Here is an 18,847-nt window from a genome sequence, read left to right as displayed (position 1 = left end):
AGAGGTTTGCAGTTGCAGAGGAGAAGTGCAGCGAAGATGGTTCCCAGTGGCTGGGTGCCCAGAGCAAATCTCTGGGTGTCCAGAGAAGTTTGCCGCCAATTTTTCAAATTTTTTTTTTTATTATTTTTTTTTTATGTTTTGAAGTTCAGCGTTGACCAAGCTAGCCCGGCGTTGACCAGCCATGTTGGGCGTTGACTGGCCCCGCTGGGCGTTGACCGACCCCGCCGGGCGTTGACCGACCCGCGCGGGGGTTGACCGACCCGCGCGGGCGTTGACCGACTCCGATTTGATGTTGAATGAGTGTTGACTCGACACTTTCGGGTCAAAGTTCGTGGTAGGTGACGAAGCCTTTGTGTTGGCTTCCCACAGACGGCGCCAATGTTAATGCTTGGATCCGTTGGGGATCTAATTAACGTAAGTAAGAGAGAGAGGGAGAGAGTGACACGAGATGTATAGTGGTTCACCTCCCGCCTTAGCGGGAGACTACGTCCACTTGAAAGCTTATACTAGTGTGTCGAGCCTTGCGGCCTAACAAGATTACAAGAGATGTAATGGGATTATGTTGAATGGTGTTTAAGTGGGAGGAGGCATTCCTTTTATAGGTGAAGGAATGCTTCTCCTTTACATTGTTTTCGATGTGGGACAAGCAACCATAACTATTCTAGTCTAGAGAGCCTATTTGTGAGGGCATGTTGGCAAGGCCGGGAAGGTGGCTTCCCGGTGACGGATTTGCGACTTCCGGATACCGTAGCGTAGCTTGAACATAGGGCTACAAGATGCATGTCTCGGTTGGGCCTCACCATGGCTTGTGGGTGTCTCAAAGAGGGTGTTACTTATGCTTGGTGATGTAGAGAACTAGCTTGCTAGTGTAAGTATAAACAAGATCATATGGCTACGGGCTCACTACCCGGATCATCCCATTCAGTCAATTCAACTTGATAATGTTAGAGAGTTTACATCGAAATTTTTCAATGACTATTGTTGTATTGCATATCATTGGGAATTGATATTAGGCATCATATTCTCATGTGCACACCCTAATGGTCTCGCAAAACAGCCACCATTAAACAACTACAATGGTAGCCCAGACATTGGTAATGCGCACCAATATTTCGACTTGGGGTTATGCAATATCACATGCAGCTATGCTAATTCGTTTACGACCCATAGCCACTCAACCTTTATTTGCGTTACAACTAATGAATGGGTGTGAGTCTAATATCTCATATTTATGCATATTTGAGAGTGCGGTTTATGTGCCAATCTCGCCTCCACAACGCATCAAAATGGGTCATTACAACGAATGCATATTTGTGTTGGATATAAATCTCCAACTATAAGTCTATTATGTAGAACACCTAACAGGCGATCTCTTTACCGCTAGATTTGCAGATTGTCACTTTGATGAGACAGTCTTCCCCTCGTTAGGGGGAGATTAGAATGTCAACGTTCAACAGGAATGACAATCTGTCCCCATTATGTCTCATCTTGATCCCCTAAAAGTGAAGAGATCACATATACTTGCTGCAAACATGCTTACAAGGATTGATGTCCCCACAAGAGGACATGGTGCCACCAAGAGGAGATGGGTACGATACCACCACCATGGATGGTGGTATGGTGATGCCATAAGGTGGCATAATGGCGTCATAGGTCATGGGTTCCGCTAGAGAGCGTAGGAGACCCATAGGTTCGATGGATTCTCGCCTTAGGAAGAGAGCGAGTTTGACACAATTATTCATTGATCATCGATATTCAAAATCCATCTCATGAGAATATTCTGGATTGTGGTTATGTCCAAGAGACATCGTTGGGGAACGCCTCAATGTTAGAACTAATTCATGAGAATATAGAGATCTCTACAAACTACACTAGTGTACATGAGGACGTGGGATTATTGAAATCAATGGCATCGAACCTTACTCCGTTGAAGAATGTCAACGTAGAGAAAATTGGCCTAAATGGAACGATGCGATCTAGGTTGAATTGGATTCACTAACGAAGAGGAAGAATTTCGGGCCTGAGATGCCAACACCTCCTAACATAAAACTTGTTGACATTAATAGGTCTTTGTTAGATAGCATGATGAGAAAAAGAGATGGTAATCTCGCCTTATGGCGCAAGGCTTCTCATAAAACACCCTGGAATCGACTACGAGAAGACATGTTCTCTCGTAATGGATGTCATTACACTCCACTACCTTGTCAGTTTGGTAGTTTCTAAATAACTGAACATGCAGCTTATGAATGTGATCACTACTTATCTTTATGGGGATCTAGACACAGAATATAATGAAGGTTCTTATGGACTTCATTTACCTAAATCAAGTAGCTCTAGACCACGGAGTTTGCAATGAGGTTGAAACGCTCACTAAAGTGACTACTTGATTGGGAAGGGATATGGTGAACTATGCCCATGCGTTTCTATGATAAGTTCCGGATTTGCAATTTTTGTTGATGAATATAATTGAATCTTTGAGAGTTAAGGGAAACCGCTGAACACTTGAAATTCAAGTTTGAGATGAAGGACCTTGGGGGAACACAGTTTTGTCTAGATTTAGAACTTGTATACCGAGTCAATGAATGCTTTGGCATTTTGATAAAGTCAAGATGCACTCCCATGGCCATCCGTAGTCTTGACCCTAAAAGGGATACGTTTCATCCCAGAGATGATGACAAAGACATGTTAATTGACAGAAGTGTCTTACCGAAGTGCAATAGGCGCATTATTGTACTTAACACAATACAAGACCAGACACCTCATTTGTTATGAACTTATTGACTAGATGTAGCCCTGCGCCAACACGATGCCATTAAAATGGTGTAAAGACAATCTTTTGATACTTAAAGAGTACGATAGATATGAGCTTATTTTATCCCTACAAAGAGAAAAGGAATGACGGAAGAATGGGATCGGACCCCATTAGGCATAATGTCGCCGTCCCCACCACCATGACAGGCGAGATCGCCAGTGCCGGCACCACTAAGAGTGGCCAGCGTACCCTCCTCCCTTCCGTCAAAATGATGGTGATGTTTTGATGGATTTTGCTGATGCAGGGTATCTCTCTGACCCTCACAAATGTCGCTCCCAAATAGGTTATGTCTTTACCATGGGAAGCACCGCGATATCTTGGAGGTCTAGAAAGCTGACATTTGTCGCTACTTCCTTTAATCATGCAGACATTATTGCTCTACATGATGCCCTGCGTGAATGCATATGTTAAGGTATGTAATTAGACATATTTGAGGAATTTGTGGTTTGAACTTTGAAGTCTACCACAGATGAACCTACATGTATATATAAGGATAATGCAACTTGTATCGAACAAATGAAGTTAAGTTTCATCAAAGGCGACAACACCAAGCATATATCGCTTAAGTTCTTTCATTATCAGCAATAACATACACTTCTAAAGATTGAAGTGACTCAAATCTGATTAAAGGATAATGTAGATGACTTATTTACTAAGTCGTTTCCTACATCCACTTTCGAGAAACATGTAAAGAGTATCGAATTGAGAAAGTTATCCGAACTCCCATGATTGTAGCAATCAGGGGGAGATGTTGACATCAGGGGGAGGCATGATGTCTACATGTTCGATCTCGAAGAGTGAAGGACGTGTTGTACTCTTTTTCTCCTCCTCGAGCTTGTTTTTGTCCCACAGTGTTTTTCAGTTGAACAAGGTTTTTAATGAAGCAACGGATGAAGTGTCACCACCAAGTTTGAGCGGCCCAAGGGGGAGTGTTGAAGGATATTGATATTTGTGTGCCTTATCAAACTAGGATTAGTTCTATGATTGTAATAGGAGAGAATGTTCTAGAATTCCTAGTCCTATTCATAATAGTTTTCCTTGTATCATTAGAATGTGTACTTTGTAATCCCTATATATAGGGCTCCTATTATCAATAGTGGAATACACACAATTATCTCATCAATCTCTCTCAATTATCTCATATCCTAAAATAATCATCAATTTTACTGACTCTTAATTAAATTGAAATATTGAAGATATCATGTTCCACGATCCTTTTTGCAAGATGATGACAACACACTGATCTTGTTCGAGGAATTTGGAGGCAACCAATCTTATGTGAATTTTCAAACGATCAGAGTTGGAACTATTTGTGCAAATGCATATGAGAATCATATGTTGGAATTGGCATGCCAAGGTCGCCCCATTTCATCAGCAATCAAATTTGCTAGCTTTGGCGAACCTGAAGGGACTTGTGTATCATTTAGGAAAGGCCCAAGTGAAAGTGATGGCACAACTACTTTGTCCATCCTTGAAAAGGTAGTAATTTTCCCTCAAATTCTTCATTATTTTCTCTTTTTATATCATGTAGCTAATAGATCTTTATGATTGTAGGAATGTGTTGGAAAAGCGTCGTGCTCAATTGAGGTATCAGAAAGCATGTTTCACTACTAGAAATTTCCCCAATAGGGACCAACTAGTAGCCACCCAAAAACTTATCATTAGGAAATGGAAATAGTAAGCCACTGATGTGAATTATTGGTGGGATAAATTTTGTTCACACTGTAAACAGTGGGTAAGTGAGAAAATGTATACATGTATTTTTTTTTTGGTTACAAGAAAATGTATACATTTGTGATAACCGAAGCCACTGATATTGGTGTCAAACGTGGTAGTGGAGCTGACATGTGTGTCAGTTATCGATTTTGACAATCGTTTATAGCCGTCGGATTAGTGATGAAGAGCTGATCGAACGATGAGAGAAAGGCTTTTCTTCCTTCAAACTCTCACTCTACCCCCTTCAGATCGAGTTCAAACCTAAATTTAGATCTAGACCTGGAGGTTTCTACCCTCATCTCTCTCTCTGTTTCCAAACCTAAATAAATAAGATCTAATTTTTTCTCCCCTCCTTTTAATTTTGGATCTCTCTCCTCTATGGTGTTTTCAATCTACTGGGTGACTGTTGCAGTAAGGAAAAGATCGTCTCCCATCACTTGTCAGCCGTTTTCAATCTCAGAAAAGAACTCGAAGCCGCCATTGACGTGTTTCCAAGCTCTGCGTCGAGGTCCAAACGACATTATGGTCAAGCCAAGGAGGGATTCTCGAGAAGAACGACCCTCCTATTTGAAGCCTTCAACTTTGTTTCTTTTCTCTCTGGTTTTGACCCGTAGCCGCTTAATCTCCATGCCTCAACCGATCGTTAGTTGAAGTTAGAAGTTGCTTGGATTTTGATCAAATTAAAAACCCAAGCTTGGATTTGGCATTGTTTTGCTTATGAAAGTTTGGTAGAATTTTTTTGTTAATCTGCTTGTGAATGTGCATTGAGGGATTTTATTTTTGATTGAGATTGTGGAGGGGCAGTACCGAGCTCTATGGGAAGTAGAATATGTAGATTGCGGGTAATCTCAGACTGGTGGATTTGGGAGCGATCACTGATCCCAAATTCTTTCTCAATTTCATATATGTTCTTCTAGGTATTATTATCTTTTAATTTGTTTAGATTAACAATTATTTTCATGCTCTTTTTCAAATAGCATATCTTGGGGTTAAACAATTTCTTGGGCTTATGAAACAATATTTTTTTCCCCATAAAATTAGGATTTGTTTATGAATTTAGGGGTGCTAAAGTAATGAAAATTTTCTCTAAATATTTTGACGAAAGGCAGGCAAAGAGGGTCTTGTGCTGCCCACACCTACCTATGATTTTGGCAGGAGTTTAGCTTGCATGGAAGGTATGTTCCTATTTAGTTAATATGCTTGTATTATGTGATCGTTTAATTGGAAATTTAACTGCTCATTGGAGTCCGTAATAGAGTGAAATGTAAATGTGTTTCAGTGGATTCATATACAAAAGGTAAGGAAAGATCTATGCACTTAGTGCTTCATGAATAGTGTGTGTGTACTATGTTTCTAACCTCTCTCTGTTTATGTTAATCGGTAACTGTGATTGATTTTGAATTCGGGATCTCAGTTGACAGCTAGCATATCTCATCTGCTTTGGTTTCATTCTAATTGTTTTATTCTGGTTTTGCAGCCTCGGATGACCGTCTCTCTATCTTCTCTACTTATCATTTTCTCACCAATTCCACCTTTGAGTAAGAAGCTTTTAGTTTATTAGCAACTTGACTTACATCTATGTTTTAGTTTCTGCATTTTGTAGACATGTTGGACGCTATTCTGTCTAAATTTCTTGTTTGCATGCATTGCATGTATAGGTTTTGAAAGCACAGGTTAGTGCAATTCATTTGATAATTGGGGCTCTCCAGAGGATGCATTTATTTGGTGTTGAGAACAGAGATACTTTAATTCACAATGCCATGGGTAATCCTATTTTCATTACTTTATGAGCTTTCTGTTCTTTCTATTACCCTACTTACTACCTCGTATTTGAGCATTATGTGCATAAAACTAATGGGAACAATGATAAAAAATGAAACTCTAAACCTGATAACAACTCCAAAACTATTTTGAAGTGTGAAATAGCAAGAGTTTGGGAACTAAGATATTTTAACTCACAATATCACGGGTAATCCTATTTTCATTACGTTATGAGATTTCTGTTCTTTCATTAATTAATCAGTTAGCACAGTTACTCATTAGACAGTGCCTGCATTTCATATTTGTCAGGTTAAGGATGTTTAAGGCCATGACGCACCAATACAAGGGCTTGCTAATTCAATAGCTGGACCTTTTGTATACAGTATAATGACTCGGCTACAATATTTGCTTTTTGGTATGTGGTGATTTTTCTTTCACATAATACAAGTTGATAAAAATGTCATTAGACTGTAATGAACCTGAAGTTTTAGATAATTGTAAATGTCAATAGAAACAAAGGGAGTTGGAATCAGATCGCATAGAAAAGTTGCCGGAGGTAGCAGATGCAGCATGGAGAGGAACATGCAGAGATTTAGGTTTTTTGATGTTGTATTATATTTGAAATTGTATACGAATTGTACAATACATTCTATAAATACGTGGTTGTGGCTAGACCAAATTGTTATTTTTTTATATATATACTCCAAATTTTGCCACTGATGTTGGTGGCATTGAAAAAACACACTGATTCTGTAACAGTGGGAAAGAAAAAGGTTTATTGCTGCATTGGGTTTTGGTATGCCACTGATGTTTTATCAGTGTAGATTGCCCCAATAGCACCTGCAATAGAGGGGACTGATTCTTCATTAGTGGCTGCATAGTGGCTAAGCCACTGGTATCAGTGTGTATTGGGACAATAGGGACTAATTCGTATTGGTGTGGAATGGGGAAATTTCTAGTAGTGTTTGGCTCTGCAAATTGTGATGATATTGTAAAGAAGCTGGCCGTGGAGGCAGTTTGTTAGAGCAAGTTAGGATTTTTGTTAGTGTTTTTATGAGATTAGTTTGGTAGATTTTTTTTTTTTTTGAGAAAATGAAAATTCCATTAATAACCAAACAGATTACATAGCATTAGATCCATAGTTACGGGACTGTCAACATGAGTGACTTCCATGAGCCAAAAAATCCCAACCCCTAACCAAATTTTACACTCATACACGTGAGCTACAATGAGTAACAACCAAACCTGTACCGATACAACCCAGCCACCAACTTTACGATGAACTGTTTTCACCCGTTCGGACACCGCGACCCAAAACCGCCAGACCACGTGTAAGGGTGATTCACCATCACGTTGATAACCAAAAAGCACCGACAAAAGACCAGATCATGATACAGCAGACCGACCATGACACTATAACAATGTCATCGACATGACACAAGAATACCTAAACCCTCGCTCACAAGAGGAGAGACTTATTTTCAATAGAACACCAACTGGACTGAAACCCCAAAACCTAAAGAAACTAAAACCAAAACAAAACCAGTGAGGCCCAAGAAAAGAGGCCAGGCCCAAACACCCCTGTCCCCAACAGAGAGCAAGCACCCCAGACCGTCCTTCCCGACGCCGGCGAGCTCAGATGTCACCGCTCCGCCGCCACGCATTCCCACTCCATGCCGCCGCAACCCTACTCCACCGCACCGCATGGCCACACTGCAGACAGATCCGACAACCCACATACGACCGCAACCAGATCCCAAACTGCAACCTATCCTGGCCTCGCTTCGATCTTGTCTGCGCATCACAGATCGCCTGAATGGTGGCTCCAGATCCCACCACCGGAAAAGGCCATTGAGTCATTGCTCTACACCCACCTTCATCTCCGATCTGAGAGGGACAGAACATGAACTGTCTGTCCAGCCCAAGGTCGAAAACCCAGCCTTCTTCCCCAGACTGCGCCTCTTCTCAGACAACCCACCGCTACATAGAGGTGGCAAACGGGCCGGCCCGGCCTATTTTAAGCGGGCCTAGTCGTGCTTCGTTCCGTGCTTGGGCCGACCCGTTTATTATCGTGCCGGGCTCGTGCCGACCCATTTATTATCGTGCCGGGCTCGTGCCGACCCATTTACTTAAACATTAAGCCCGGTCCGGCCCATGGCCCTAGGCCATATCGTACTGGCCGTGCTCGTGCCGAGTCAATAACGGGCCGTGCTCGTGCCTACCCACTATAAAACACGATTTTAAAATCTTAATTTGAATAAATAAAAATTAATTTCATTTAACTATTTAGAAAATTAAAATAAATTAAGTTCTACAACGTTTTTCTTAATCTTAGCTTTTTAAGATTAGATTTCTAATAATTTTGTATATTCCACTATAAGAAAAAAAGAAAGAAAAAAAAAACTCAAAATATATTGTTTTTAGTATATTATTGTGAGATTAATCTTTATTAATATAATGAAGATTTAGTATCTATTATTCTTTCATTCATTCTATAGTTGTATTATTATGAGATTAGTCTTTATTAATAAACATATATTTAATATTTAGGAAAAATACTTATGTCAAAACAAGGATATAATGTTTTATTTCATTATTTTGACAATAAAAAAAAAAAAAAAACAATGGTGGAATTGTCATGAGATTTTAAATAAATAGGTCTCATATTCAAATCTCATCATTGTAGTTTTTTAATATTTTTTTTTAAAAATGAAATTTTGTATTTGTAACAGGCCTAGGCCTCATCAAAAAGCCCGCGGATCAAGTGGGCCGATGGAGGCCCGCCTGCCCGCAGGGCTTTTGGCCCGGCCCGGCCCGTCAAAAAACCCGCAAAAGCCCGCCTTGGTGGGCCGATGGAGGCCCGCGAAAAAGCCTGCAAAAACCCGGCCCGGCCCATAGGCCCTGCCAGCCAAAAGCCCGCTAGGCCCGGCCCATAAAAGCCTGCAAAATATTTTATATATATATATATATATATGTGTGTGTGTGTGTTTATATATATATATATATATATATATATATATATTAATATATATATATATATGTATGTATGTGTGTGTGTGTGTTATATATATAGATATATCTATATGTGTGTGTGTGTTTATAAATATATATATATATAGACACATATAGATATATATTTGTGTGTGTGTTTATATAGATATATATATAGTCATATAGATATATATATATATATATATATATATATATATATATCAATATATCATATATGTGTGTGTGTGTTTATATATATATATATATATATGTGTGTGTGTGTGTGTGTGTGTGTGTGTGTGTGTTCATATAGATATATATATATATATATATATATATATCAATATATCATATATGTGTGTGTGTGTTTATATATATATATATATATAGAGATATATGTGTGTGTGTTTATATATATATATATATATATATATATAGAGAGAGAGAGAGAGAGATAGATATATATATATATATATCAATATATCATATGTGTGTGTGTGTGTGTGTTTATATATATATATATATATATATATATTAATATATCTGTGTGTGTGTATATAGAGAGAGATATATATATATATATATATATATATATGTGTGTGTGTGTGTGTGTGGAAGTTCTTATACTATTATACTTCTATATAAAATATGTGCATATATATATTCTACATATCGGTTGACCAATCCGATCAGATTAGAAAATATGGTAAAATTGGCTAAATTTTTTACCACACTCATAATTTATTGTAATAAACTCATCCAACGGTCGGTTTTTCCATTTCCTTTGAATTGATAGGGGTTGCTCTTTGGAGTGTATGATATATAAATATAGGTTTATAAGAGTAACTACGTTTGACCTAGTTGATCGAATTCGAAACGAGAACCAAATTGGCTGGATTTTCTACAACCACCATAAAACATTACAATCTCTCCATCGAGCGGTTGGTTTCTCCGAATTCATTTTCTACTTCATGGTTGCTTTAGAATGAACCTAAACAATTTAAATGCAATGTATAAGTCATACAACTATAAGAATAAAATTGGTATAGACCAATGTGTTTGTAATTAAAATTAATTTTTTTTATCTTATGTCCACTCACATCCATTGATGGAATATATACAAACGTGATGTGAAAAAATAAGCACGTTTTGCAGTTGTCACGGCATCGGTCAACCAATAAAACATATAAGTGACTACGGTTGACCAATCCGATCGGATTCGAAAATATGGTGAAATTGGCTAAATTTTTTACCACACTCATAATTTATTGTAATAAACTCATCCAACGGTCGGTTTTTCCATTTTCTTTGAATTGATAGGGGTTGCTCTTTGGAGTGTATGATATATAAATATAGATTTATATGAGTAACTACGTTTGATCTAGTTGATCGAATTCGAAACGATAACCAAATTGGCTGGATTTTCTACAATCACCATAAAACATTACAATCTCTCCATCGAACGGTTGGTTTCTCCGAATTTATTTTCTACTTCATGGTTGCTTTAGAATGAACCTAAACAATTTAAATGCAATGTATAAGTCATACAACTTTAGGAATAAAATTGGTAGAGACCAATGTGTTTGTAATTAAAATTAATTTTTTTTTATCTCATGTCCACGCACATCCATTGATGGAATATATACAAACGTGATGTGAAAAAATAAGCACGTTTCGCTGTTGTCATGGCATCGGTCAACCAATAAAACATATAAGTGAATACGGTTGACCAATCCGATCGGATTCGAAAATATGGTGAAATTGGCTAAATTTTTTACCACACTCATAATTTATTGTAATAAACTCATCCAACGGTCGGTTTTTCCATTTTCTTTGAATTGATAGGGGTTGCTCTTTGGAGTGTATGATATATAAATATAGGTTTATAAGAGTAACTACGTTTGACCTAGTTGATCGAATTCGAAACGTGAACCAAATTGGTTGGATTTTCTACAACCACCATAAAACATTACAATCTCTCCATCAAGCGGTTGGTTTCTCCGAATTCATTTTCCACTTCATGGTTGCTTTAGAATGAACTCAAACAATTTAAATGCAATGTATAAGTCATATAACTTTAGGAATAAAATTGGTATAGTTCAATGTGTTTGTAATTAAAATTAATTTTTTTTATCTTATGTCCACGCACATCCATCGATGGAATATATACAAACGTGATGTGAAAAAATAAGCACGTTTCGCGGTTGCCACGCCATCGGTCAACCAATAAAACATATAAGTGACTACGGTTGAACAATCCGATCGGATTCAAAAATATGGTGAAATTGGCTAAATATTTTACCACACTCATAATTTATTGTAATAAACTCATCCAACGGTCGGTTTCTCATTTTCTTTGAATTGCTATATGTAGCTATTTGGAGTGTATGATGTATAAATATAGATTTATAAAAATTAGTGTCTTTAAAAATTTATTTATCAACAAATTAGTATCTATATATAAATATAGATTTTTTTGGTACAATATAGTTATATAGATTGTTATCTTTGGTTGTATTTGATCATTATCCATTGAATTTCCAAAGCTTGATTAAAAAAAAAAAAAACTTGTGTCTTTAAATATTTATTTATAAATAAAGTCCGCAAGGCCCGGCCCAAAAAAGCCCGCAAAGCCAAGCCTGGCCCGGCCCGAAAAAGCCCGCAAGGCCCGCTTTATATGGACGGGCTTGGATCCTTTGATTTTTAATAAAGCCCGGCCCGGCCCGGCCCAAGCCCACTATGAATGGGCCCGGCCCGTTGACGACCCCTAAACAGGCCGACCCACAATATGTCGTGCTCGGGCCGGGCCAATGGGCCAATATTCTTAGGCCCAGCCCGACCCATTATTCTAACGTGCTCAAGTCGTGCGGGGCCACTAACGGGCTTGGGCTGTGCCGGGCCGCTCGTGCTTAATGGCCCGTTTGCCACCTCTACCGCTACGCATCATCAGCAACCCCTCCCGGGCCGGAACGCCACGGCAGGGGCGCCGGCAGCGTTCGGCCGGGAAAGAACAGACCTTCGTGATTTTTTCCTTTTACTCCGCGTGTGGGGCGCGTTCTCTAGGTTTTTTCTTTTTCCTCTAGGTGTTTATTGAAGAGCATTGATTAGTTTGGTAGCTTAAGCTACAGTATAGCTAGGAGATTAATGTTGATTAGCGTTAATGGCCATTTTGTAGTATATGATTAGGGTCAATCGATTTTCAAATATGGAATTAGACATAACTTTTCTTCAATTTCCTAAATCAAATTAAAAATTTAGTGATGCGTAGTAATTGTTTATCTATGTAAATTATACGCATTCATATTGCTCAAAATCGCGTACTACCATATAGGCATGTAGCTACAATTCATACAAAGTTTGATTGATAGATGTACAATGTAATGAGAAACAATTAATCAATCTTTTAATACATGTAAATCAAATGATAAGCAGCCAACCTAACTCATTCACAAAGAAGTGAAGAACAAAGAATTAACGTGCATGTAAATCTCATGATATAGTTTCACATCTTGCATGTATATGTCGTTCTTATAATTTTTTTCCCCCATTTTTTTTTTTATTGTTTTTATTTTTTGGAATAGACTCAAATTATATCTCTCGATTCAAAAGCTTCTATTGATTTTGATATTTTAGGAACATAATGGGGACTTGGGGAGCATAGTTGGAATAAAACATAGGAGTATAGTGAAGATGCTCTTAGTTGTGACTTGTATGGAAAATGAAAACTCGGACTCACAGTGACTTGTGTAAGCGGTTTGATAAAAAAAAAAAATTATGAACAATCATATTTTACTCTTAAAGATCCGATCCGCCCTATGGTTCATGTCTCAGTTACTCTGGATCTATCCAACTCCCAAAGGAGAAAGCTCTCCGTTTTGGCTTCTAGATCCCGGCAGTTGCGGCAAAGTTGGCGGCTGTGTTGCTGGCAGCGTTATACTATTGGATAGTGTCTCTAATCAACTCAAACTAAGATACATATCTTTCAAACTTTTATTACTATATATCATCATCAAATTTCTAGCTCCATCCAAATCCAAATAAATTTGGATATATCATCAAATTAGTGGATAAGCCTTCAAAGTTCAAATTGATTAGGATTATCCTTTTTTACTTCTCAGAAGTGCCGTATATATACACATCAGTTAATCATTGTTGCTCTCGTAATTCCTGCTCTTGATTTGCTAGCTACAATGCCTCCCTCCAAAAAAATTACGCTTGCCCTTTTGTTTTGTTTTTCCGTGATTCTTCTCATCTCCTACGCAAGTGCCGTTAAAGTTTCTCATGATGGAAGATCCATCACCATCGATGGCAAACCAAGAATTCTGCTGTCCGGTTCCATTCACTATCCTCGAAGCACACCAGAGGTAATAAGAGCTTGAACTTTTAATTTCATATAATCTCATTCAATGTTTTTAAAACTAACCCGAACCCTATGTATGCAGATGTGGCCTGACTTGATTAAGAAGTCAAAGGAGGGTGGATTAGACGCAATTGAGACCTATGTGTTCTGGAATGCTCATGAACCAGTGCGTCGCCAATATGATTTTACTGGCAACCTAGACCTCATTAAGTTCATCAAAACCGTTCAAGATGCTGGACTATACGTCGTTCTTCGAATCGGTCCGTATGTTTGTGCTGAATGGAACTATGGAGGACTTCCTGTTTGGCTGCACAATTTGCCCGGCTGCAAAATTCGAACTGCAAATGATGTCTTCATGGTAATTGCAATGACTTAAGTTCAGTTTATGAAGAAACCCTATCTACTTGGAACTTCTAAAATCTAAACTCTACACCATTTTTATTTTTTATTTTTTTTGCAGAATGAGATGAAAAATTTCACTACCATGATTGTTGATATGGCCAAAAAAGAGAAGCTTTTTGCATCTCAAGGAGGCCCAATTATTATAGCTCAGGTACATATACATGCTGAACATACTGTTGTCATGGTTTCATTCATTCATATTTTCTACAAAAATATAACATGTTTATGGAAATTTTGTTCCAATTAATTATGGTAGATTGAAAATGAATATGGAGATGTGGAATGGTGGTATGGAGATGCTGGTAAAGCATATCGTGACTGGTGTGCAAATTTTGCTGAATCTCTTGATGTTGGTGTTCCATGGATTATGTGTCAACAAAACGATGCCCCAGATCCAATGGTACACACTTTTCTCTCTGTTTTTCTTTCGAAACGGCTCTCTCTGTTTTTCTTTCTCTTCTTAAATTGGGTATAACTATTTATGTTATTTTAAAATACACACTATTATCTAGTTACAATTTTTTGTTTTAGATAAACACTTGCAATGGCTTCTACTGCGACCAATTTACACCCAGACCCAATTATCCTAAAATGTGGACTGAAAATTGGACAGGATGGTAATTTACTTCATTTTATTTTTGAATTTGTTTCCTCACATTTATACAATAAATTAATGCATATGTATTATAATAATCAGGTTTAAGAGCTGGGGTGGCTCAGATCCATTCAGGACCGCTGAGGATCTTGCTTTCGCAGTTGCAAAATTTTTCCAATTTGGAGGCACATTTCAGAACTATTACATGGTAACTAGGTTAAACTAATTTGTACTTTAGTATAATTGTATATAATTTTGATACTAACATGTAAGTACATGAATATGTTCTTATTTTTTAGTATCATGGTGGTACAAACTTCGGTCGAACAGCTGCTGGATACATCACCACTTCTTATGATTACAATGCTCCTCTCGATGAATATGGTACTTTGAATCAACCAAAATGGGGGCATTTGAAGCAACTTCATGAGACTTTGAAATCCATGGAGTACACTCTTACCCATGGAAATATTACCACCACAGATTTGGGTAACTATGTTTCGGTAAGTCGAAAACTACCAACTTGATATTTTACACAATTTAACGTTATTTGACACTACTAATTGACGTTGGTTGCATTACTTTTATGTGTTTTAGACCACTGTGTATGTTGCAGAAGAGTCGTCGAGTTGCTTTCTGGGCAATTCAAATTACAAACTTGATGCAAACATCACTTTCCGAGGAACCCAATACACTGTTCCGGCGTGGTCTGTTAGTATTCTTCCTGATTGCAAAATTGAAGTATATAATACTGCTAAGGTACATGCAAACTGCGTTTTCATAAGAATCAATATTTATCAGTTTATATAGTTTTCTCACTTTTTGTTAATTTTATTTGCCAGGTTAATACCCAAACAACAGTAAAAGTAAAAAGGCCTAACAAGGCTGAAGATGAAACTGAGTCTCTTCAGTGGACATGGAGGCCTGAGAACATAGATGAGACTAAGATTCTTGGAAAAGGTGAAGTTGTGGTAAATCACCTGATGGAGCAAAAAGAGGCTGCAAATGATGATAGTGATTACCTTTGGTACATGACAAGGTAAATTAAAGCTTCTAAACTGACTTTATTTCCGCCTATATGTGTATCTATATATATATCTTATATAATTAAGTCAATTCTCAACGGAATTGTTAAATTTTTGAATTACCATCTTTGCCCTCACATAATATAGATATTAATAAGTAAATTATTTCTATATGAGGATAAAATCGCCAATTGACTATGTCATATTTCAAAATTTTGCAATACTTCCCATTAAAAAAGGAGAAACTTCCCCAACATAAAGAAAGAAATTGTTGTAACTTTTTAAATTTAAAAAAATAAAAGTAAAAGTCAATTGACATGTGCTTAAGGGGCTAGTATATACTAGATGGCCCCATACACTGTGTGTGAAAATTGAATTTTTTTTTTTTTTAATAGGGACTGGGAAGTTATTTACGGGAGTTGTTAGTTTTTCATGGAATGATAGAAGTGGGTAGTTTAATTATCTTTTTCTCATTTTCACTTTTTTTTATATTTTCTGTTTATTTTGTAATTTGACTATATCACCCCTATCTATTTCTATATGAGGATAAAATAGCCCATTGACTATGTCATATTTCAAAAATTTGCAATACTTCCCATTAAAAAAGGAGAAACTTCCCAACATAAAGAAAGAGATTGTTGTAACTTTTTAAATTTAAAAAAATAAAAATAAAAGTCAATTAACATGTGCTTAAGGGGCTAGTATATACTAGATGGCCCCATACACTATGTGTGAAAATTGAATTTTTTTTTTAATAGGGACTGGGAAGTTATTTACGAGAGTTGGTAGTTTTTCATGGAATGATAGAAGTGGGTAGTTTAATTATCTTTTTCTCATTTTCACCTTTTTTTTTATATTTTCTGTTTATTTTGTAATTTGACTATATCACCCCTATCTATTTTATGAGTTATATAGTTTTTTAATATTTCAGGGTTATTTTGGTACATTTTTTCTGTTTTGACTAACGTAATCTCTTCTCTTAATAATAATATATATATATATATATATATCAATTGTCTTGATTAATTCGATTGTATTGTCTTAATACTAATATATATATATATATATATATATATATCAATTATCTTGATTAATTCGATTGTATTGTCTTGGGTTTTGAGTAGTCTTGATCTCAAGAAAGATGATCCAATTTGGAGTAAGAGCATTACACTAAGGATCAATGGAACTGGTTGCATTCTTCATGCTTATGTGAATGGAGAGCATATTGGTAAGAAAATTGTTATTACATTACTTACTATATATTTCATTTATTTAGGCATTTTTTTGTCTCTAAACTCTTTTGCATGTATGAATTAGGTTCTGACAATGCTGCTCGTAATTTTGAGAGAAATGTTACACTAAATTATGGAAGAAACATTATTTCTTTGTTGAGTGTCACAACTGGATTTTCGGTACGGAGTACTTGCCCATATCATTCTTTTGAAAAGTCTCTAATGTGATTATGCTTATTAATTGCTTGTATAAGGGTTTTAATCAAACTTCGATTAATCATGTCCAGAACTACGGAGGTGGATATGATTTGCAACCTGCTGGAATACTTGGTCCTGTTGTTTTGATTGGACAGAATGGTGATGAAACTGTGATCAAGGATTTGTCAGCACACAAATGGTCATACAAGGTTGGATTACATGGCTTGATAAACAAGCTATTTAGCTCCGAGAAAGCAACGAAATGGTCGTCTGAAAATTTACCAGTAAACACGATGATGACATGGTACAAGGTATATCTAAACCTATGTCCTATCCAGGTTAAATTAATTGGATCTGGTTTGTTTATGAATTGTGAGAAAGATTATTGAAAACAACTTATGTGGTTGCTTGTGCTTTTCAGACAACTTTCAAAGCTCCTGTAGGAACTGACCCCGTTGTGGTAGATTTACAAGGGTTGGGGAAGGGTGATGCTTGGGTGAATGGTCATAGTATTGGTCGATATTGGCCAAGTTACTTGGCTAAGACCGACGGTTGTAGTGATGCTTGCGACTATCGTGGTAAATATGAGAGTAAAAAATGTACTTCAAACTGTGGCGAACCTACTCAAAGATGGTAACAACAGTTATTGTAATTTTGGTATCTTTACTTTGATTGATACTTGAGTTTACGAACTTTTATATGATTATTCTCTTAATGGTGTTGAAGGTATCACGTTCCGCGATCTTTCATGCGAGACGATGATGAGAACACGTTGATCTTGTTCGAAGAATTTGGTGGCAATCCATCTCTTGTAAATTTCCAAACCATCACAGTCGGAAGTGTTTGTGCGAATTCATATGAGAAGAATACCTTGGAATTGGCATGCCAAGGTCGCCCCATTTCAGCAATCAAATTTGCTAGTTTTGGCAACCCTCAAGGTACTTGTGGATCATTCAAGAAAGGCACCTGTGATGGCGCAAATGCACTGTCCATCATTGAAAAGGTACACTTAAAACTATTCTTTTGTGGTAGATTTTAGTTTCATCTATCTTGTAGTTACATGACTAAGTTATTTTTGATTTTATAGGAATGCATCGGTAAAGAAAAATGCTCGATCAACATCTCCAACGACAAATTTGACACAACAAATTGTGGAGATATTGTGAAAAGGCTTGCAGTGGAGGCTGTTTGTTAAATTTTTCTTTTTCGGAGATTAGGAAGCTAAGTAAGAGTTTTTTTTTTATTCTTTTTCTTTTTTAGGATGAGATCAGTTTATAGCTAGCTACATTTGCAAAATGTAAAGTACTCTAGCTAGGAGTAGATAAGGGCTTTTGGCATTTTGGATTGACTGTTTAAAGGCACTATTTGGCAATAAAAGTGAAACATCTTGTTTCAATATGCTATCCTTGTTATAATCAATCTACTCATCTTGCCTCTTTCCTTTTTATGAGAGAATTATCCTACTATTGAAACTATGATATAAATTTTGTCAAACTTAAACCCTAACGGTGTGAGTGCTTTAGCAAACCTTGGTCATGATTGTGACAAAACTAGGTTTTAAGTTTGATATAATCATTCCTCGGGTCTCCTAACTGTGATCAATTTGCTAGATCTTAGTTGTAGTGGTCACTTTTTTATAACTAGAAAATAAAACGATATTAATTTTACTATTTTAGTCGTGCTTATCATGTATTTGCATTCAAACAAAGTACCTATATTTTGTTAATATTGGTGTTTACATGACATAACTTTAGG

The 18,847-nt window shown here is 36.9% G+C and overlaps 1 protein-coding gene and 1 long non-coding RNA gene across 2 annotated transcripts; both read left to right on the top strand.

Moving 5' to 3' along the window:
* Window positions 1-4,907: 4,907 nt before the first annotated feature.
* LOC112189570 lies at window positions 4,908-7,154 on the top strand. Its single transcript, XR_005807513.1, has 6 exons — window positions 4,908-5,445; window positions 5,634-5,703; window positions 6,006-6,066; window positions 6,187-6,292; window positions 6,599-6,704; window positions 6,801-7,154. It is a non-coding gene; the product is annotated as an uncharacterized LOC112189570 (long non-coding RNA).
* Window positions 7,155-13,469: 6,315 nt separating this feature from the next.
* Window positions 13,470-18,456, top strand: LOC112188398 (beta-galactosidase 15). The gene is made up of 15 exons (XM_024327507.2): window positions 13,470-13,644; window positions 13,723-13,998; window positions 14,101-14,193; window positions 14,299-14,442; window positions 14,574-14,659; window positions 14,740-14,845; window positions 14,937-15,140; window positions 15,235-15,396; window positions 15,480-15,676; window positions 16,787-16,890; window positions 16,980-17,074; window positions 17,182-17,403; window positions 17,514-17,725; window positions 17,819-18,095; window positions 18,180-18,456. The coding sequence occupies exons 1-15, from the start codon at window positions 13,471-13,473 to the stop codon at window positions 18,285-18,287; spliced, it is 2,460 nt and encodes an 819-aa protein (XP_024183275.1). The 5' UTR covers window position 13,470; the 3' UTR covers window positions 18,288-18,456.
* The last annotated feature ends 391 nt before the right edge of the window (window positions 18,457-18,847 follow it).

Source organism: Rosa chinensis, chromosome 2 (assembly GCF_002994745.2).
Source record: "Rosa chinensis cultivar Old Blush chromosome 2, RchiOBHm-V2, whole genome shotgun sequence".
Taxonomy (NCBI): domain Eukaryota; kingdom Viridiplantae; phylum Streptophyta; class Magnoliopsida; order Rosales; family Rosaceae; genus Rosa; species Rosa chinensis.
The sequence above is the reverse complement of the archived record's forward strand: the minus strand, read 5'-3'. Positions and strand labels throughout refer to the sequence as shown.